At 46.2% G+C, this 22,301-nt stretch overlaps 2 protein-coding genes across 6 annotated transcripts in view; one reads left to right on the forward strand and one right to left on the reverse strand.

Annotated features, from left to right (window-relative positions):
* The window catches only part of LOC125939383 (histone H2B type 1-A), a 373,771-nt gene that overhangs the window by 107,186 nt on the left and 244,284 nt on the right, over positions 1-22,301 (reverse strand). The window lies entirely within an intron of this gene.
* LOC125939358 (histone H1.2) lies at positions 13,624-21,404 on the forward strand. Of its 3 annotated transcripts, none has more exons than XM_049654791.1 (3): positions 13,624-16,638; positions 19,561-19,578; positions 20,164-21,404. In XM_049654791.1, the coding sequence occupies exon 1, from the start codon at positions 13,676-13,678 to the stop codon at positions 14,315-14,317; it is 642 nt and encodes a 213-aa protein (XP_049510748.1). In that variant the 5' UTR covers positions 13,624-13,675; the 3' UTR covers positions 14,318-16,638; positions 19,561-19,578; positions 20,164-21,404. The 3 variants fall into 3 exon arrangements, with proteins under 3 accessions (XP_049510748.1, XP_049510749.1, XP_049510747.1); XM_049654792.1 differs by having other exon boundaries at positions 20,754-21,404; XM_049654790.1 differs by having other exon boundaries at positions 19,561-21,404.

Genomic DNA, 22,301 nt, shown 5'->3' on the forward strand with positions numbered 1-22,301 from the left:
GCTCTGGGAAGGTCCTGAGTATTGGAGCTTCTGTCCCCGTGGCGCTGGGCTGTGTCACCCTCCTGGCGTGGATGTGTCCACCAGCCTGGAGGCTCCCTCAAACCCATTCCATTGGGGTTGTATGGGGGCTTCTATTTTTATGGAGGCTTCAGTTATCAACTCCATTGCCAGCCCTCCTTCCCTCTCTGGAGGATGGCGGGCAGGGTGGAGGGAGGGAGGGCAAGGTTGAACATTCCAAGCTGCTATTCACGGCTTGGTCTTTCCGGTGACCCTCATCCAAGAGCCACCAGGAGCCCACCCAGAGTTGCCTCATCAGAACAAAAGATGCTCCTATCACCCAGGAAATTACAGGCACTTCAGGAGCCCTGTGTCAGGAATTACGGGGGAGGCCAATATATATTTTGCATTATCTCGTACTGTGGATCTTCAATGGTCTCAGCATCACTTGTTGAAAAGACTGTTCTTTCTTCACTGAATTGCTTTGGCACCCCCTTGTCAAACATCAACTGCCTGCAAATGTGAGGACTTATTTTTAGACTCTCAGCTCTATTCCACTGATCTGTATTCTGGAAAGTGCTTCTATCGAAATTAAGGATTTTTGTTCAGTGAAGGACACCATGTATAAAGTTAATAAAGAGCTGACAGAATGGCAGAAAATTATATATGATGTTGGAAACGGACCAAAGGATTAGTATTTATAACAGATAAAGAACGCCTCGAAGTCAAGAAGACTGAGACAGAAACCCCAAATCAGAAATGAGTGAAAAAAGGGAACAGGAAACTTATATATAGAAAATCCAAAGCACTTGGAAGAACGGGTAAGGAAAAGGGGTGTATCATTTTGTGCCTCTTAGAGCATTAACACGTTAGCAAGTTGAATACTGCCCAGTGTCTGCGTGGATATGTGAGTGCAGAATGGGGCTTCAACTCCCTTCCGGGGCACGTTTCCTAAAGAATTTCTCAAATGTATTCCATAAAGGGACATGTCTGTGGGTGACCAGGAGGTGCAGGCAGACAGGGGACCCTTCACTGAGAGAGTAAAAATGGGCAACTTCCACATGGTATTGGAGGAAATCAAGGACATTAGTAAATTAAAAATACATGCAGTGCTGGGGCACCTGCGTGGCTCAGTCGGTTAAGCGTCCGACTTCGGCTCAGGTCATGATCTCGTGGTTCATGGGTTCGAGCCCCACATCACGCTCTATGCTGACAGCTCAGAGCCTGGAGCCTGCTTCGGATTCTGTGTCTCCCTCTCTCCCCCTCCCCCGCTCATATTCTCTCTCTCTCTCTTTCTCAAAAATAAATGTTTAAAAAAATACATGCAGTGCAACACAAGGACATTCTCCCCCTGAAGGACATTTGCAACTCAACATGCCCATTGAACTCATTAGAAAGACAGTCTGCAAAGGTGGAATAGGAGTGGGATATGGGGGCAGAAAGGAATACGTAAATAGATCAAACCCACACATACACACACTCCTCTGTGTAGTTTTCTCTGGCAGATATAGGGGGTCCTGGTGGAGTAAAGGCCTTCTCACCCCACCTGCTGGATAGCAAAGGGCCAGGGATGAGCTCTCACTCCATGAAGGGACATCGGAGACAATAAATGCTGTCTGGTCTGGGGCTCCAGTGGCTGGCCACGCAGGAGACGTTGATAGCGAACCCCACCATGCCTCTTCTTACCTTTCCTACCTGATCAGAAGAGCTTTTTCTAAAGAACTCCTATTCCAGCCATGGCCAAAATGGCGTCTGAGCAGTGGCGTGGCAGAGTCTGATGACGGCTCTGAAATGAGACGCAACGTTTGAGGTTCAATGGGCCTGAACTTGTGACTTCCTTTCCCACCTCACCAGGGTGCGAGATTCCGGGTCCTTTGTCCCAGCTGTCTGCTCAGGTGAATATGCCAACCCCACCCCCCACCCCCCCAAGGCTACGAGCCGGGACATCCTAGATCTTTACTCCACGTGCTAATGGTGGCCCCATTCCGACCTCCGTGTTCAGTGTGGCGGGGGTATGTGGCTTCTTCTCCCCAGGGGACAGGCACCTTCATCTAGCACTGACAGGTTCCATTCGTGTTGGGCAGGGACCCTCTGTGGTCTGAGTGCAGGCCTTCCTGACGCCTGAGCAAGCTCAGTACAGAATCAAGAGGAAACAACACAGGGCTGGGCGCCGTGACGCTGTTTCCTGCCCAGAGGTCCCATGGCTGGTTACATATACTGAAGGGGGTTCTGAGGAGCAGGGGCGGGATGAAGAACGGGCCCTCGCACTCCTTACCGAGATACTGGCTTACTCCACAAGACCCAGGCCACCACTCCCAGGCTGGCCTCCCCGCTTGGCTAGTGCTTCAGCCCCCGTCCTTCACGTCTCTGGAAACCCTTGTGGATGCCAGGTGTTATGGGTTGAAATGTGTCCCCCACTAAAATTGTTCAAGTCCGAACCCCGCCCCCCGTACCCGTGCATGTGACCTTATTTGAAAACAGACTTTTGTTTTTTGCAAATGATCCAGCTAAGATGAGGCCATTAGGACGAGGCCTAATCCAATAGGACAGATTCTGCCACAGAGAAGCTCGCAGAGGGAGAGTGTGAATCCCCGAGGGCAGCTGGCGGGGCCTGGACCAGACTTTCCCTCGCATTGCTCAGAAGGAATCAACCCCACCGACCCTTTCATTTCAGAACCAAACCCAGAACAGCGATTTCAGACTGTCCAAGTCCTGCTTGTTACCCAAGGACAGAAAAGGAAAATGAAATACAGTGTCCTTATAAAGCAGGGGAGAGGAGCCTGGGTAGTTCGGTGGGTTAAGCCTCTAACTCTTGATTTCCACTCAGGTCAGGATCTCTTGCTTCATCAGTTCGAGCCTTGTGTCAGGCTGAGAGCCTGCTTAGGATTCTCTCTGTCTCTAAATAAATAAATAAACAAACAAAGAAACATTAAAAAAAAAAACACAACAGGGGCAATTTGGACAGAGACATCCGTGCATAGAGGGAAGAAGACGGTCCTCTACGAGTCACGGAATGCCTGAGGCTGCCAGAAGAGAGACCCAGGGTAGATTCTCATTCTTAGCCCTCAGAAAGAACCAACCCTCTCACCACCTTGGGTCTAGACTTCTAGCCTCCAGAATGTGTGCCAGGAAGTACACTTCTGCTGGGTAAGCCAGGCAGCGTGTGGTACTTCGTCCAGCAGCAAACTAATACAAGCCAACACATTTATCCTACCTGGCTCAGGGCTTTACCCAGAGTAGACGCTCAAGAGGAAATTGGTTGAAACGAGAAACGATAGGAGATACAAGCCTGGGTAGGAGTGCTCCAGGAGACAAAGGGGAAGGAGCTGGGAGAATTGAACTTGGGGTATTCAGATTCTCTCTCAAAGCCTTATTTTCAGTTTTGTGCCTCGGCCACGCGCCCTCTTGTCAGCTATGCCCGAGGCCTCCGCGTCCAGAGTCATTCTGATTCCGTACCACCTAAGGAAAACCCTCGGTCTCCTGTTGAGTCCGGCTCCAGTGGTTGCCTGGCTATTAACATGGGGAGGTAATCCGGGCATCAAAATGCCTTTTCCACAGGGTTCTAGCAAGTCTGTTTCCAGTCTTGCTCACAACCCTGACCTCAAAGGTACCTGGCGTCTCAAAGACTTAGATCTTTCTAGGGCACCATGGGAGGAAATTGTTTTGTTTTTTTTTTCCCCCCCCCCCCCCCCCCCCAGGCGCTGCACACAGCTTTCTCTGGCCCAACAAGGCATTCATCCGCCTGCTCTCCAGATTCCCAAATTCCGTTTACAGCTTTCACGGATTATTTCATCTCTCAGTCTCTTCATCTTTGAGGGCTTTGTAAAATCCTTTACCGGAAAAGGGTGGGGTTTGGGGAAGAAGCAGAAACTGACATGCCCAGTCAGCACAGCTAACTGCAAGTTGGTTCCTATAAATAAAAGAAAACAATGCAATGTACTAGTGGTGGGAGAGAACCCTATTCGCTAGGAACCACGTACGAACCTTCTTTAGACACGATCTCACTTCATTCTCAAAACCATCTAGCTATCTATCAAGAAGTTTATGGTCAGGTTGAAGAGATATGCCCTGATACACTAACTAAGCAAATAGCAGCACCCTGGAATTCTGCTGTATCTGCAACCAGCAGGAGAAACAGGTGAAGGTCCATTCCACAACTGGAGTGACAATTCCGTTTCTTCGAGCAAACTTCATCTAACCATGAGTCCAAAGACCTGGCTGCTTAATCCTGGCCTTTTACTCTACTGTTTACTGGTTACTTTTACTCTGCTACGGAACCGCCTTACCGCAGCCTCTATGAACCTCCATCTGCTCATCTGTTAAATGGGGGTGATGATTTATGCTCGTCAAACCATTCTTGACGTGAATGCTCTCTTCCCACTGTGAACAGATATAGACACCAGTAGAAGGTAACAATTACCCCGCAGATTAGGAATGGACTGTGTGCGGTACATTTTGGTGGCGAGTGCCGTGAGAACTAATGACACAGCACAGTGGAAAGGGGTCTAGTGCAGCCGGGAAGAGTTTGAGGTCCACGTGGTGACTACTTCTGTTCCTTGTGATCCTTCAGCCCCTTCGGCAGCCCGAGAAACTTCGTGGGAAGAAATGTCCCCGATATTTAATATCTCCCAATGGAAACGGTCCATATATTAGTTTTCATTACGGATGAGAAAAGCGATAGAGCCTACGCTTGTTCACTTTGGTACCACCTGAGTTTTTGTAAACTTCTCTATTGGTTAATGACATTGCTTCTCTGAGGATGTCACTTCCTACCAGGTAACAGGTCAGTATCCTCTTACAGATGGTCTATATTGTGGTTATCTCACTCTTAAAATAATAATCCTTTTTAAAAATTTTTTTTAACGTTTTATTTATTTTTGAGACAGGGAGAGACAGAGCATGAACAGGGGAGGGTCAGAGAGAGGGAGACACAGAATCCGAAACAGGCTCCGGGCTCTGAGCGGTCAGCCCAGAGCCCGACGCGGGGCTCGAACTGACGGACCGTGAGATCATGACCTGAGCCGAAGTCGGCCGCTCAACCGACTGAGCCACCCAGGCGCCCCAATAATAATCATTTTTAAAAGATAAAGCATGTACAGTCTCCCTAGGTCTCTGGGGTTCTTCTGCTTGACCTGCTACTCACATTTGAGACACAGCTGACGTGGCTTCTGCCAGCCTGTTGTCACCCCATCGTTCGGGAAGCTGGGCTCAGTTCCTCCTGGGGCCTGTGCTCAGTGCTGGGCGGAGAGCCCTACCCGCCTCCCCCCCCCCCCTTCCCTTCCCACGCGTCTTCGTCTTCTTAATTCTAGCCGGAGGCACCGCGACAGTAGTTGTCCGTCCGGATTTCTCCTGCTTAGTAATTATTGGACGAGTGAGTGAATCAAGCCGCGTGGGTTTCTTGTCCAGGACAATGTATTTCTCTTTAGGAAGCATAGTGACCAGAGAGGTCCCGGCCGCCAGCCCCTCGACTTGACCGCTCTGGGCCCTTACTCCACTCTCACTGCTTCTCAGTACTGTCATCGTCACACGTGAGTAATAATCACTTCTGTCCGGCAGAAGACAGTACAGGGATGAGGTTTCAAACCTTCTGGGTATTACAACGTCAACCCGAGGTGAATAATTGATGACTTTGCCAGCAGGCAACCCGGGAGTCAAGCCTGCCCGCCGGGGGCCGTTTGGATCTGGAGCGCCATCTCGTGCCTAGTGGCGCAAACAGCATCCTGCCTCGGAAATGCCTTCGGGCAGGAAAGGGTCGAGGCCAAAGCAAACCTGTGCATTTTACTGTTGTCCTTGGACAATTCAGTTAGCCCTGGAAACTTCAAAGGTTAAACACATAACCTTTCTATTCAGTTCTTTATCGACAACTCTTTCTAATTACTGGTCAGCAACTGGGTGTTTTACAATTACTTAATGTTTGGCATTTCACAGACGAGAAAACTAGGTGGCAGGAGGCTCTTCCTTTGGACTTTCATAAACCTACCCTTCAGTGCAGGACACTCTTGGGGGCTCTGTTTGAGGTGTGTGCGTTTCAGCCAAGGTGTCGGATTGATCTTAGGCACATTGCGAGGTCACAACCCCCTACAACACATACTGTTGAATACATTTGTTATTATTCTTGTTATGACTACCCCCGTGGCCATAACTGATACACCTAACCAGAAATCTCATCATTTTGTTCCCGACTAAGCAGGAGAAGAGGCAATTTCCGTGTCCCCGTCTTTGCACAATGGTGTGTTCATTCGCCCTTCTCCTCTCTGCGATCATTGCACTTGGCAAATGAAAAGAAGTAACTGAGTACTTTAAAAGTTGCCCTTGTGAGATTCGATGTCTAGCCTCCTCTCCCAGGTAAAATCAACTGTTCCCCTTTTTCAGGCCCTCTCTGACCCCTTTTTCACAAGTACGGTGATCCACTATTTCCTGGTTTCCCCTCCTCCCAACCCCACCATAAGGGGAGAGCCTGTCTTACTTACTTTCTTATTTTCCGAGCCCAGTACGGTGCTGGCCTTATCGAAGGTGCTGACGAATTCTTTGCGCAATGAATGAATTATCCAGCATGATTTTCCTCCACCATTTAAACAAGAGCCCAAGTCACTCGATTTGTTCCTCTCATGTTCTTTCTGCCTGTGGACCTCCTGCAGTGTTAGGGCTTCCCAAGGCCCCCGGATCGCCATCCGTCAAGTGGGGATAGCAATTTCTGTTCACCAAAAGAGACAGGGAACTGTTAAGTGTATGATTAGATGTTAATACTTGCATAAAGGCCTGGACGAATTGGAACATTCGTCCAGGAACATTCAGCCTCTAAAATAAGCGTTGGTTGGTTACGAGCGCCACCTAGTGTCAGTCAAAACAAACAGCAGATGGATTGTACTGGATTCCGCTGGGAAGGTGTGAGGTCCCAACAGGAAGTATTCACACGTGTGAAAACGCTTTCTACCTAAAACTCGCCGAACAGATTAGTAAGTATTTAATAGCCGGGGTGTATTTTACTTGTATGCACTTCATAGATTAAAAGTAAGTCTTGTCTTCAACTGTAGTTCTATTGGTAGCTGTGTGTGTGTTTAGGCATATGGATGGTAATCAGCCTTCAAGGGCTGGCCCAGGAGAAATCTGAACTCTCAATTTCCATCCTTCTTATCGATGAAATGATAATGATTGTAAAGGGTGTATAGGTCGGTGGTGATGACGGAACGAGAATAGTGCATACAATGCCTGGTCCGTAGAAAGTGTTCGGTTAACTGTTTATTAGTATTGTTGACACTCTTAAAACCAAAGTTGCAGCATGGTGCCATATTGTGGCTATAATAATACATATATGCTTCTACAACTAATTTTGCTGAGCATATATATGTAAAATTTTGTACTTATATGGTAGGCACTATTTATTCTGAGAACTACATAAATATTAACTCATTAATTCTCATGATCCTATGAATCAGGTACTATTATCGACGTTTACAGATGAGAAAACTGCAACATAGAGAAAGGAATTAACTCGTCCTGTGGCAAAGTTGAACTTGAACCCAGGCATTCCAGCTTCTGGGACAGTCATTTTGAGAAATGTACTGTGCCATTTTGAGAAATGTATCTTTCTTGGACTATTTGATAAAGTTAAGAGGAAATATAAGTGCCACTCCCATGAACCATGAAAAGAATATGAAATCTATGTTTTAACTGAAGCATAGCTACAAATCCGTAGGTAAGCTAGGACCAACAAGAATTTGGTCCCAACGAGGATTTCTGTTTAACTTAAGCCCGCTTAGGTGAGTTTGGTAGTAACAAATTCAGGGTGACGGAGTACCTTGGTCCCTCTCACGTACTGGCAACACCGTCTTCCCTGACAGCCAGACCTGCTTGCCACTGAAAGTGTGCGTGCACCTGACATACAGAAGGCAGGGACCGGGTGACTGTGTGAGGGTCATCATAACCATTTCCCATGGAGTTTCGGGCAAGGAATGAGCTCCAAAAACAGCAGTGTGGGGGTAGATTCTGAGTGACAGTGACGGTCCTGGGTTATGCTCACCTACCACTCCCCAACACACACACTCACAACTGCATGCGTGCACACACACGCACACACACACACACACACACACACATCTCCTTTCTCCGATGCCCCAGCTTCATCTCGTCTTGTTAGAACCTCTTCTTAAAGTCTTCCTTGGGGTAGTACCCGGGTCATGTGACCTTTCAGAGGCGTCCAGGGGAAGCACACATAATTGGAAAGAGTGAACAAGCCTGATGGATGGTCTAGTCTCACCCCCCTCCAAATTAAGGAGAGTACCAGCTTTCTCAGAGTCACCCCCAAAACAGCAGAATCCCACGGTGGGCAGATCTAATGGAAATACACTTCAGGTAAGAGGCAACTGTGTGTTCAGCGCCGTCTCGGGAACTATACGCGTGTTACCTCATTTAATTCTCACTATATTCCTTGGGGGAGGTGCTACTCCATGTCACAGAGGAGGAAATGAAAGTTGGGAAAGCCCGAGAACGTAGCAGGTGGTATCCTATACTGTACATTATATATACAAGCCTATAGTGTATAATATAGATGAATATGCAACGTATGCCATCTGTTAATTATGTATAATTCTAAATAAATAAAATTAATTAAAAAAAATTTTTTTTAACGTTTATTTATTTTTGAGACAGGGAGAGACAGAGCATGAACAGGGGAGGGTCAGAGAGAGGGAGACACAGAATCCGAAGCGGGCTCCAGGCTCCGAGCGGTCAGCACAGAGCCCGACGCGGGGCTCGAACTCACGGACCGCGAGACCGTGACCTGAGCCGAAGTCAGCCGCCCAACCGACTGAGCCACCCAGGCGCCCCTATAAAATTAATTTTTTATTTAATGGATACTACCAAGTGCATTTAGATATACATTATTAGTTTAATCCTCAGTTTTAATTTCTAAAGTGGTTCATATGTCTATATTCGTGACCTTCACTAATGAGATTTGGGGGGCACCCTACTAATTTTTACGAGCGTAAAGGAGTCCTGGAATCTAAAGTTTGAGAACCACTGCTCTAGGCTGAAATCGAATATCTTATTTTCCCAGTGGGTTTGGTAAGGATTTGAAAGCGAAGGTGTAACCAGCACGGTAACATTTTAATTTTTTTAGTCTTCCATTTTCTCAGTGGTTTTGGTCTTTCCCACCAGATTCATCACACAGCATATTTATGCTTGTCTCTGACTGTCCCACCAGTTACAGCTCTTTGAGAGGAGACACTTTGCTGGGCTGCTCTTTGCTTTTATTATCTCTTCCAGTGTCTTTTGCTTAACAAGTGCCCTGTGTGTGGGAAGCTCATGCATGGCATCGTGATGGGCTAGGAATGAAACAGCAATCACACATCCTAACAAATCTATCAAAACTTGTACATCCGTGTTTCCTCCAAAACAGTCACTGAGTGAGGCTATACCCTCATTCCGATTAAGGCTATTGCCTAAAATATGTCTGCATTTTGTGCATCATCACTGCCTTCATTAGAGACCTAGACTAGGAAGCTGTAAAAATGTATATAATCTCACTGTTGAGAAATCCTCTTGAGGGTAGGTTTGACTTCTGAAACAGCTTACAGTCATTTGAAAACACGCTTAAAGAGTGAGGTGGCAATGAATGAGCTAGTTTCCTGCGTCACTTATGTGGTCCTAAGAGCAATTCCAAAATGTCAGGTGAATATATTCTGGAATGTGTCGTTCCCTTGGTGATACTCCCGATGCATTTATTAAGCACCAATCATGTGCTTTACTATTACGTTCTCGGTTTCCCCAATGTCTTTTAAGGATGTGTCCGGGAATAAACATACAGAAACGGTGGTTTCAGCCCTTAAAGTGCCCCACAGGCTGGTGGGGGAAACATTTTGGCTCAGGTCTGATCCCCTAATCGTTGGCCACTTGCCTGCAGAGACTGGGTTCTTTGTTTGTGGGGCTAAAAAGCAAGCACACAGACTGGAGGGCCTACAATCTTCTTTAGGCCACTCTCCTCAATCTCTTTCCTGCATGTTTTTTCTCAGGCTGCCCTCTATTATCAACCTCAAGGTGGACCCAAGCACGAACACTTTACGCCCTTGGGCAGGCAGGCCAGGAGAGCGGCTGGTATCATTAGAGCCCCATCCCTCGTGAGTCAGGAAAGAGCAGGTTTTAATCGCTCCCAGTTGGGGCCTGTAACAAGGTTCATTCATATCAGGTTAGCTACCTTCAAAAGCAGACAGAACCCTATTCTGGCCTGGTAAAGGGAGGGGCCGTGCACCTGCTCCAGCAACCCCCCTCACTGTCCTTATGTATTTCTCGCTGTTCAAGTCTCTCCCCCACACCCTCTGTCCAGCTCCCATGACAGCCTTTTGGACTGGACATTCAGCTCTGCGTAATTAGCTCTGTTCACCAGCTTTCCAGACCTGAAGCACGTGAAACGAAAGCAGCCAACCTGTAATATCCAGAATGGGTGTAAATACAAGAATACACAATTGACCGCATTGCGGTATTTCTGTCCTCAGTTTATTGTTGGCCCCCTTAAGGCCATCAATTTTGAGGGGGAAGACCACACCCTTCACCTGAATTTTCCCCTGGAAGTAATTTTAATAGGCTTCTGGTGGCTCACGGGCTTGTCCCATCTTGTTTCAAAGCCTGAGACTCTGTGACCCACCTGCCAGATCTAAGGTCACTGTAAGGTTGACAGTCAAAAAGTTTTGTATTTCCTGAGTTTTAGAATGGTTTCTAAAGGTTCTGTTTTAGAGCGCTTGGAAAAACCGATGAACCGAGCGTCAAAGTATGCTTTTCAAGAAGTTAAAAACACAAGTCTCATACAAGTACTGTTTAGAGTGAGCTCATGCCTGGGTCAAAGAATGTTATGTCATTGACAAGGGAGCAAGCAGGATGGCAAAGTTGGGTCAAAGCAGGACACAAGAGAATGAAATACGCATTTAGGCAGGAGAAGGTAAAAGGCGGGAAGGCAGAAAAATACCAAACTGGTTAATGTTCTATTAAGCAATACAATCATCACTTTTAGGGTTGGCTTTTCTACTGAATGGAGTTCACGTGCCTCTCTACTGGACAAAACACTTATTAATGTATCAACCCTCTATATGTGACTGTCTAATTTTACATACTTTGGGTGTAATCAAAGAGTAATTATGAAGTCAAAGTTACCTTTGCCAAAGCCGTGCTGTCCAGAATGGTAGCTGTTGTGGCCAGGGAGCACCTGTAAGGTGGCTAGCCTGAAATGGAATATTCTACGATATATAAAATATACTAGATTTGGAAGCCTCACGATGTGAAAAAAAGGGAATATAAACCATCATATTTTTTAAAATACTGATTACATGTTGAAATGGTGATAGTTTGCATATATTGAGTGAAGCAGAATATATTATTAAAATTAAACTCATGTTTCTTTTTATTTGTGTCATGTGACTACTAGAAAACGTAAAATTACGTACGTGACCCACATTCTATTTGTGTAGTATTGCCTTAGAGCATCAAATGACTTGCAAATGAACTTAGACAATTTTCTACTACAGCTTGGAAGGACACAAAGAAACAGTTTTGTCTTATTTTTCATTTTTGGATAGCTTTTCTCGGCATGAATTACAAGAATCTGGAGAAGATCAAGAATCTTGTTTCTCTGCCTTCTGGTCTCTACCCTGTGGCCAGGAGGTTGGGAGCAAGACTGAGTGGCTGGTGTCCGAATGACCTGAGATCTGGACGTCAGACTTGCCTGTAGGGAGATGTGTTTTGATTGATTCAACCCGAGTGATCATATTAGAGAATTGAATCACAGGAATCGAACTTATGTGCTGTTGATGTATAAATCAGGACACCAACTGATGGTGAGGGGAGGTCCAGTGACCTGGCAATCAAGATTCTACATTGCTATTTTCCTGGTGGGTACAGGACATTTCACTGAATTTCAAATGGCTGGGGGGGGGGGGGTCTCCTTGTACATAGAATCAGAGCAAAGTGCATGCTCTCATTTGATTTCATTATTTTGATGCCAAGATACATTAGTGTGATAAAAGTGCTTTAGTTGTTCAGACACTTTCAATAATTTCTTACGATTCCTATATCCAAAATCACAGCAAGGGATGGCAGGTCTGCAGTGGTTTTCCACGGCTGCTAATTCATCCATCACTAATCTCATTAGGCTGGTAATTCTCAGAGGACATGATCAGTAGTAGACACGATTTCCGAATGTTGAACAAACGTTACTCAGCGAAACTTACATGGAGTTATCCTTAGTGTAAAAATGCCTCATTTTTTTTTTTTCTTTCATCACTGAACTTAAGTTGTATAACCTTTTTTGACCCCGGTCCAAGGCTGGCATCTTTAACACATATTTTCATGTGGCTGTATATTTGAATGGGAATTTCGGGTAAGTTGTAATACTTCCTTGGTCCCTAAAAGACAAAGCAAACTTTAGAATGGAATCCAAATGACCAGCACCAAAGGGCATGAGAAGGGGTAATCTTATCAACAACAGAAAAATGGTATAATAACTTACGTGTTTTAGGAATTGTCCTCTATTTCTATTTAAAAATTTGCCATCCGTTTTGTTTTACTTCGAATCTCCAGTTCATCTTATAAAAGTGTATCACATTAATGTTAGCTGCTTTCCTTCCATCGAGGTCGTCGAATTCCCAGTTAGAGAGTGTCCTTCTATACCATAACATGAGTTAGATGTTGTTACTGGAAGTAATCTAGAATTTTCACGTGCTGAAGTTCATGTCTTTATTGGAACATATAAAAATAAATAAATAAATGCTTGTTTTCTTTGGAAAGAGATCATCTCAATGTCTGTCGCTACCAAGTCTATTGAGGATTCTTTGCAGGCTTAGGGGGTCTCCCTTCTTCCCTTATTATCTCTATTCTTGAGGGTCAGACCCCCTGCCTTGCACAACCCAGAGGGGAACCTGAGATCTTTTTTAAAAACTGCCCAATTTCTCGCCTTTGGAGAAGTGAAGAGTGCCCCGCCCCCATCTACGAAAAGACGGAGTTGATAAAGAATTTCAGTGTCTTCAAATCTAAGATTTAAGTCTCTAACCCCCCACGGTCCAGGACACCCCCCAAGGCCTTTGGACCCCCTTTCATCCAACCCTAACTGCTTTGGACTGGCCCGGGAATACTTGTCCCAGTCCACGGTTCCTGTGGGTCTGTGCGCAGAATTCACAGAGGACCTGTGTTACTTCCTTCGCGAAGAAAGAGAATTATCGTGAAAATTTAGGTGGAAACCATTTCGTTTTTGTCTCCCAAAGAAGGCAACCATGTGCCCAACCACCCCTGAGAAAAAGAACTTTCAGGGGCAAAGGAGCGAACAGGTAATTTAAGAGAAAAACAGAAAGTGGTCTCCCACCGTCCTGGACTTCCCTCGGAGTTGGGGGAGTTGGGGGCTCCTGGACGCGTCGCCTTTGGGGTTGCGGAAAAAATAAATGGAGAGCCCGGAGCCTGAGGCTTCTCGGATCCTTTTCCGACCAAAGCCGGGAGATTTGGTGCGGGGTATTTTAACATTTTCCCCCTTTTGTGAAGTGGAACAAACACAACTTGGGCGCACGGCGGCGGCTCGGAGCCTGCCAGCCAGGCGGGCGAGCGGAGCACCAATCAGCGCGCGCCTGCGCTCTATATATACGGCGGCCCGGCCCCGGCGCACCCACGGCGCTCTGCCACTTGTCCCCGGTCCTACAGCCTCAGCATGTCGGAGACCGCTCCCGCCGCTCCTGCCGCCGCGCCCCCCGCGGAGAAGGCCCCCGTGAAGAAGAAGGCGGCCAAGAAACCCGCAGGGGTGCGCCGCAAGGCTTCTGGGCCACCGGTGTCCGAGCTCATCACCAAGGCCGTGGCCGCCTCCAAGGAGCGCAGCGGCGTGTCGCTGGCCGCGCTCAAGAAGGCGCTGGCGGCCGCCGGCTACGACGTGGAGAAGAACAACAGCCGCATCAAGCTGGGCCTCAAGAGCCTGGTGAGCAAGGGCACCCTGGTGCAGACCAAGGGCACCGGCGCCTCGGGCTCGTTCAAGCTCAACAAGAAGGCGGCGTCCGGGGAGGCCAAGCCCAAAGCCAAGAAGGCGGGCGCAGCCAAGCCCAAGAAGGCTGCCGGGGCGGCCAAGAAAGCCAAGAAGGCCACCGGGGCCGGCACTCCCAAGAAGAGCGCCAAGAAGACCCCGAAGAAGGTGAAGAAGCCGGCGGGGGCTGCTGTCGCCAAGAAAGTGGCCAAGAGTCCGAAGAAAGCGAAGGCTGCCAAGCCGAAGAAGGCCGCCAAGAGCGCAGCTAAGGCCGTGAAGCCCAAGACCGCCAAACCCAAGGTTGCCAAGCCCAAGAAGGCTGCACCCAAAAAGAAGTAGGCTGTTGAAGAACGTCTGCTTCTGAAACCCAAAAAGGCTCTTTTCAGAGCCACCACTGATCTCAAAGAAAGAGCTGAACCTTCTAATCCTGTCCCTTTCTCCCTTTAACCTTTGGTTCTAGGTGTGGTTGGCAGCTACAGTTGACGCCTGCCGGAAAGGGGCGGCGGGGGTCTCCGCGCCGTCTAAGGCTCGTCCCCTGCCTAGCGGCATCCCGGGTGGCCTCCCCCGCCACGGTGCGGAAGCGCTGTCCCGGAGGCGTGCACTCGCGCGCCAGCCCCGCCCCGCGCCAGGCCATCGAAAACAACCACAAATCAAGTCAGCCAGTTCCTCGGTCTCCAGGAATCCCCCGATTGGGTTGGAAAGCCGTTCAAAAGTCCCGCCCTGCTCGCGGGTTGGCCCACTCCTCCGGCCCACGCTTTTCATCGCGTGTTTTATTGGGTGGAGGCCGGCCTCTTGTGTATTCTGTGTACGTTTCGTTTCCAGTGGATTGATTGTGCCTCTTACGCCCGGTAAGTGTGTCCCTGATACCTCGGACACTTCCCATGGTTTGGAAAGTCCAGCTCGTGTCCGGGGACGGCCGCAGCACCCCGCCGGGGAGGAGACGGTGCGGGCGTCCGTGCCGCGCGCTCCCGTGGGCCAGCCCGCGCGCTGTGGCCGCTGAGGACCGCGTCTGGACCACCGCGCGGCGGCGGCGGCGGCGGCGGCGGTGGCGGCCACCCTGCCACCGGGCGCCGCTGGACCGGCGCCCTTCTGTCCCTCGCGTCATGTAACTTTGCGCAAAAGTGTGATGGACTGGAGTGCATCACAACAACCCTTCGTCGGCCATCTTGTCCCGGCAGCGGGTCACCGAGCGTCGTTTTAGGTAGACGTCAACATCTAAACGCCGGAGATGCTTTCAACGCATTTTTGCGCGGTCCGAAGTCCCAACGGTTTCTACGCGAGTAACGTACGGGTAAACCTGGGAACGTATGCATGTGTGGGGGTGAAGTGATGTCTCTAACGAGGCCTTTAGTTTATCTTCACGGCGGAATCTGCGGCTTCTTTCATACTGATGGCGTTTCTTCTGGGCAGAGGAAAGTCCAGCGTCGTGTTTTATATTCTGGTCAACACGGATTTTCCTGAGACAAGTTCCAGGAACCGGGGCTTCTGGAGACCCGAAGCTCAGTTCTTCGCCCATTGCCACAGCGACTGATGTAGTCGTTAAGTAACTTAGATTAATTTCCCCCCATTACCGGTAGTGACCACGGAGTTCATTCCTGCCCGCACCGTTCCAACGGAATGGGATACTTTAATGTTCGTTTTCATGTGTAGAAAGACCCTTCTTTGAGAGCACAGCGCACCCGCGCGCGCGCATTCACGCCAAGAAAGTTTTCCCATGGTTTGTTTCAATAATTTTTGTGTTGTCAATTTCACTTTAAAAGCAATTGAACCCCCTGTATTTTGTTACAAGGTTTAATAAATGCGTACGACTCTTCCATTTCTGCTTCCTTTCCCCTCCCCACCTCACTCCCGTTGGAGATGCCAACCGTTATCATAGGCTAAATTCCATGGATAGGTGGAGTAATCCTAGGTTTTCTACTTTGTCCCTTTGATCTTTCTGGTCATTTCTCCACTGAGATCATACTGTTAAGTATTGTTCACAGCACTGTCTTCAATGCTGAGAATACATAACCCATAGTAGGTACTGAAATAAAAATGGAATGTTTGAGAAACTGAGATGTTATAACACGAATGTTTGAGAAACTGAGATGTTATAACATGACCGAGGGAGGATAGAGCTCATTCCCTGTCGTTGCTCTTTTTTTTTTTCCAGAATTTCCTGGTTATTCTAGTTTTTGTTTATTTATTTTGTTTTTCGAAATGCACTTTAAGATGCTTCCTCCCTCCCACCTCACCTCTTCACCCTTCCATTACACATAAACACACACACACACACACACACACACACACACACACAACCTCAATATCCTCGTTTTATTGGGATGGTGTCAAATTTACAAATTAATTTGGGGAGAGGATGAGTTTTCCTGTTCAAGAACATTTTATGTTTTCACATCCCTCCCCCCCCCCCAATATTTTGTACCTGTGGAGAATGTTTCAAATTTTCTGCAGACAGATCTTCATATTATATATTACCCTTTATTCCCAGATATCTTGTCATCTTTGTTGCTGTTGAAAATGACAACCTATGAGATTTTTGATTCCTTTGGGGCCTGGCACACTGAAGATATCCAGTAATGGAAGGGATCTATGCCTAGTGAATGAACAACCTCTAGAACAGTCCTGTCTATAGCCAAATTAACTAAGGAAGAAAGAAACAGGTGAATCAGTTTTAATAACATAATTTAGGGGCACCTGAATGGCTCAGTCCGTTAACCATCTGACTTCTGCTGGGGTCATCATCTCATGGTCTGTGAGTTTGAGCCCCACATCAGGCTCTTCAGATCCTCTGTCTCCCTTTCTCTCTGCTGCTCCCCCACTCTCTCTCTCTTTCTCTCTCTCTCACACACACACTCTCAAAAAGAAATATTAAAAAAAACCACATAATTTATTTAACCTAACATGTCCAAAATATTCTTGCTCAGCACAAAATCAATGTAAAAATATTTATGAGAGATCTTACATTCTTTTTTGTTTCTCGTATTCTGTCTTTGGAATCTCCATGTATTTTACACAAACAGCACATCTCAGTTCCTACGTGGCTATTTCAAGAACTCACTTAACTGTATGTGGCTCATGGCAACCTTACGGACAATAAACTCTAGAATGCCCTCTGGTCCCACATATCCTGCTCTTCTCTAGCCTCATCCTTAGTTTAAAGCTTTCATATCAGTGGGTCTTCATACACGCTGTCCTCTGTGGACCTAAACTTTTTACCTTAAAGGGGGTTGACCGGTCCAAAAGTCATTGGGCCAATATGAACCAATCAAAAATTCTCTGTTCAAAAACTGGAACTGAGTTGCAGAAATTGAGGTGACCTGATGTCAGGGGCTGGGAGTTTCATCTGTAGGAGACACCGGGAGGTCTGGTGAATCAAAAATGCCGAATGGAGCCAAGGGCAGAGCACAGAGGAGAGATGCATAGAGCTTCGTTCTCTGGGTTCCTAACGTGGGGATTCTGGGTCCTCTGAGCCATCTGTACTCCTGTCACTGGGGCAGGAGCCTCCCTTGGCTCAGGTTGGGTCAAGTTGCAGCAACCAGGAGACCCAATTAAGACACTTAAATTTAATCACAGTACTTGTGCTAAGTACTATAAGTACTTGTGCTAAGTACTCGTGCTTTCAAGTCCACACACTTTTTAGGTTCATATACTTACAATGGATCCTAACATTGAATGTCTCCTGCAAACATATTTGTATAGGTAAAGGGCACCCTTTTACTATTCAAATGAAATGTATTCCTCAAAAACAAATATTTGCCCTTCTCTAGCAAGGGTGAGGGGAGAGTTCACTCACGGAGAGCTAAAAGTTATCGTAAAAACCTCTAATTTTGCCTAGACTTTCGATAAGACCTTCAACAATATGTTTCCTTGATTTTGGCCCATTCCCTCACGGGTGTCCACAAAGTTGACTGGCTTAGGTCTAATACTGCAAGCCATTCATTAGACTCTACATTGGCTGCTTTAAGAAAAAGGTCCTTGTCTTGATTTTTAGTTTATGAAGTCTACATTTTATTTTGACATTATTAATGTTATCATTTTCAATAATCTACTTATTATTATAAAATAATATTGACAACGGCAATAATATATTCAAATAATTGCCCAAACATGGCTGACTACCTAAACTTGGCAATGATTACCGCATCAAATAAATTGCTGATTGATAATTCAACATGAAAATTCATGATCTCATGTCCACGTACGATAAAAGTATAACTCAGAAATTACAGGTTAGGGGCACCTGGGTGGCTTGGTCGGTTAAGCGTCCGACTTCGGCTCAGGTCATGATCTCACAGTCCGCGAGTTCGAGCCCTGCATCGGGCTCTGTGCTGACAGCTCAGAGCCTGAAGCCTGTTTCAGATTCTGTGTCTCCCTCTCTCTCTGCCCCTCCCCTGTTCATGCTCTGTCTCTCTCTGTCTCGAAAATAAATAAACGTTAAAAAAAAAGAAGAAAAGAAAAAAAATAAATTACAGGTTATTTTAATGCATTATACACACCTTTTAAAATTTTTCTGCGCATACACAAGTGGTCTCGTGGCTGTAAAATTAAATATCCTATTACTTCTCGTAGGCAAATTTCTAGGTGATTCTACACCTAAGGGAAATGTAGAGAGTAACTTTGGGTTGAAATCCAGGCCAGAGATGAACAGGTTGGTCCAGTAAAAGGCAAGGTGACATCATTAGAGGGTTTCAGAGTACAGCTGCGATTTAGGGTACAGTGGGAACAACACTGCTGTCGAGAGCTAGCAATTCCTGAGTTCTAATTTACAACGTGCCAAGCATTGTCGGGGAGAAGTCTCCATTGCTTTTCTTTTTTTAATGTTTGCTTAGTATTTTTGAGACAGAGAGAAACAGAGTGCAAGCTGGGGAGGGGCAGAGAGAGAGGGAGACACAGAATCCGAAGCAGGCTCCAGACTCCGAGCTGTCAGCACAAGAGCCCGATGCAGGGCTCAAACCCACCGACCTTGAGATCGTGACCTGAGCCGAAGTCAGACGTTTAACAGACTGAGCCACCCAGGCACCCCTCCATTTCTTTTCAAACACCTTCTTAGCACTCAAAGGTAGGTGTCATGATTACTGAGGACTGGTGATATTAAGAACATAGCTAGTTAGGGGCACCTGGGTGGCTCAGCCAGTTAAGCATCCGACTTCGGCTCAGGTCATGATCTCACGGTCCGTGAGTTCGAGCCCCGCATCGGGCTCTGTGCTGACAGCTCAGAGCCTGGAGCCTGCTGCAGATTCTGTATCTCCCTCTCTCTCTGACCCTCCCCCATTCATGCTCTGTCTCTGTCTCAAAAATAAATAAACATTAAAAAAAATTAAAAAAAAAAAAAACATAGCTAGTTAGCTTCTGCTCAGTGAGCCAGTGTCATTACCCTTTGCAGAGTAGTGCTTTTCCTCAGAAATACAATAGGAGTCACATAGGTTATTTGAAATTTTCTAGTAGCCACATTTCAAAAAGCGAAAAGGAACAAGAAAAATCTATTTTGAGAGTATTTTAACTCACTGTTATAGAAATATTATTTCAGCAAGTTATCTAATATAAAAAATACTGAGATTTTTTTTTTTAATTCTATTTTTCAGACAACTCTTTGAAACCTGGTACGTATTTTACACGTAAAGCTCATCTCGGTTTGGACCAGCCACATTTCAAGTGCTTCATAGCCATATATGGCTAGTGGCTACTATCTTGGATGATATAGTTCCACAGTAACTAAATACTGTGATGAAAACACAAGCAAATACCTGCTCTGTAGTAGAATCCAGATGTTTCCAAGGAAATGATTATTCTGAGCTGGTCCTGAAGCCCAGAGAGCATTCCTGAAAGACGATGTTTCTTCTATGCATCGTATGCATTTCCCCTCGTACTAGGCCACTGGCCAGAGGACTCTGATAACAGAACATAGCCCAGGCCAGGCCACTGCATTTCCCACCCATCCACTAATCTGTGAGTCTGAGTGAGCCTTGAGGAGGAACTGGGTCTAACAATCCATTTCCAGGAAGTCTTATTGGTCCGAAGATATTTAGTGTGTGGGTTTGGTGTGAGGTTGCTTGTCAATGATATCTATTATGAATCTGGCCAATTAAAGTAAACTCTCTTGGGTTAACGTTCTTCCTCTATAAAATGGAGACAGTGAGAGAACCTGATTTTCAGGGTTGTATTAAGAATGTTCTATAATAATGCAGGCCAATCGGTTCATGTGCTACTTGACCCATGGAGAACTAGGAGACAGACTCCAACGAAAATGTGGGGACCTCTTCCATGGAACCTTCTCTAAAGGAAGATGATATTCAGCCCAGGCTAGATCGATACCATCCTGCAATATTGTCCCAGGGAACTCACCGCGATACTGAAAATGTTCAACCTGCTCAGAATTGACTTTATCTCCTCCCCACTAACTTTTGTTCTTCTGGTAACTCTGAGAATGGTACCACAGTTCAAAGCAGCATGCAAAGCAAAGCTCTTTGCCAGAGGCCTAGAGTCATCCCAAACCAGTGATTCTCAACTCCTAGGGTGCTAGGCTGAGATGTTAGAACAGAGTGGTAGCAGGGCATGGGAAAGCCGTATATAAGTTAGAAAAACACAGCCAGTGATCAGAAGCAGGTTTACCCAGAAGCTAATGAAACTCAAATATTAGGCGCAAAGGTCTGAGAGGGGCTCTTGGGACTGTGTTCACTGGGTCTCATTTTTTTGCAAAATTTCAATGTTAAAATACTTTCTTCACAGCCGGTTAGACTTGTTGTCTATCGGAAGTTAATCTTCCCTTTCATTACAGTTCACCTTTTGTCTGATTATGGTGAGATACTGAAGAACATATCTGGATTTGGGTAAGAGAAAATGGAGTTGAATGTATTTGGGTAGGGGTTAATGAGATGAGCAGTGCGATTTGCAGATGTGCTCATATATAGTTCAGTTCTAGCCAGTCTGAAGTAAGAACGGCGTCAAGGAGTTTTCTCCTGTTCATGGACAAACTCAGCTGGATTACAGACAAGAAGATGTTGGACTCCTGTCATTATATGACATCTACACTTTCGTAGCGAACGTGCTGGCAGTGAACGTATAGTACAGCCGAGTCAAGATTTGAAATGTACAGAACGGGAAGCTAGTCCATGAAGAAATCCTCTAAATTTTACAGCTCACGTATGCAAGAAGCTTGACAGGATTTTCTAAATTTGAAAACAGCCTTACACATGACATTACCAATAATGTGCTTTGAAGCTGAAAGTACTAAGCGATCAGGAGAACAAAACAGTTTGTGATCAATCGTGCTGGAGGAAATACTGAATTGTCTTCCTATTGTCTATATAGAAAATAGTACAAAATAACTTTCGAGTGAAGATGAAGTCGGAGTATGCGGTCAAAAAACAGGAAAATAAGCATGATAAGGTTGTATTCGAGAGTTAATAAAATGTGCTATTCTTCTGAACTTTGTGATGGCTATGGTTTTATTTTTGCAAAATTGGAATTTGGCTCATCTTTCCATTATAAATTAATATTCACTGTCTAGTTTTGTATTTGAAATTTTGAATTGTAATTGTTAAGAGTTGTGTAAATTTTAGGCCTCAGAAAAAGCTTACCTAGCATCAGTTCATTATACTTTTAAACTTAGGAAATTAACACTTAAGTGGATGGATACTGATCATGCTATTAGGTTAACTTCTATTATGCTAAGTGGACCAAGGACAGGAAGTACAGGAGATGGTCAGGAGCTCCTACAAACTCACATAACTAAATGTTCTCTTTTATTAAAGCCCAACCAGGTAACAATGAATCCGTGGAAGTGCTCTTCAGAGAATTGCACTACAAATGAAACGCCCTGAAGGGGGCGCCTGGGTGGTTCTGTCGGTTAAGCTCCGACTTCCGCCCAGGTCAAATCTCCGGGTCCTTGAGTTCGGGCCCCGGCAGGCCCTGTGCTGACAGCTCGGAGCCAGGAGGAGCCTGTTTCAATTCTGGGGTGTCCCTCTGCCTCTCCACCACTCGCCCGGTCTCTCAAAAATAAACATTAAACAACTCCCTGGAGAACTCAAAGCCAATTAAAAGCTTACTTTGTCCTCAATTTCTTGTATGCACGTCAAACTGGTCCAAGTTGTGAGTAACTAGATCTATATTCAACAAGCCGCCACGTGAATGACAAATCACTTAATAGAACGGACTGGGAAAAAGGGATATGCAACGCTCAGATACCGAACATGAAAAACATCCGTAAAGGACTATTTCCATAGCGGCTCAATTACGCCAAGCAATTAAAAGTTACAGGTACTTTTAAGAGAAAGTGTGGGTGGCTCTGAAAAGAGCCTTTTTCAACCAAAAACCGGCCTTACGC

Source organism: Panthera uncia (assembly GCF_023721935.1).
Source record: "Panthera uncia isolate 11264 chromosome B2 unlocalized genomic scaffold, Puncia_PCG_1.0 HiC_scaffold_25, whole genome shotgun sequence".
NCBI classification, from domain to species: Eukaryota; Metazoa; Chordata; class Mammalia; order Carnivora; family Felidae; genus Panthera; species Panthera uncia.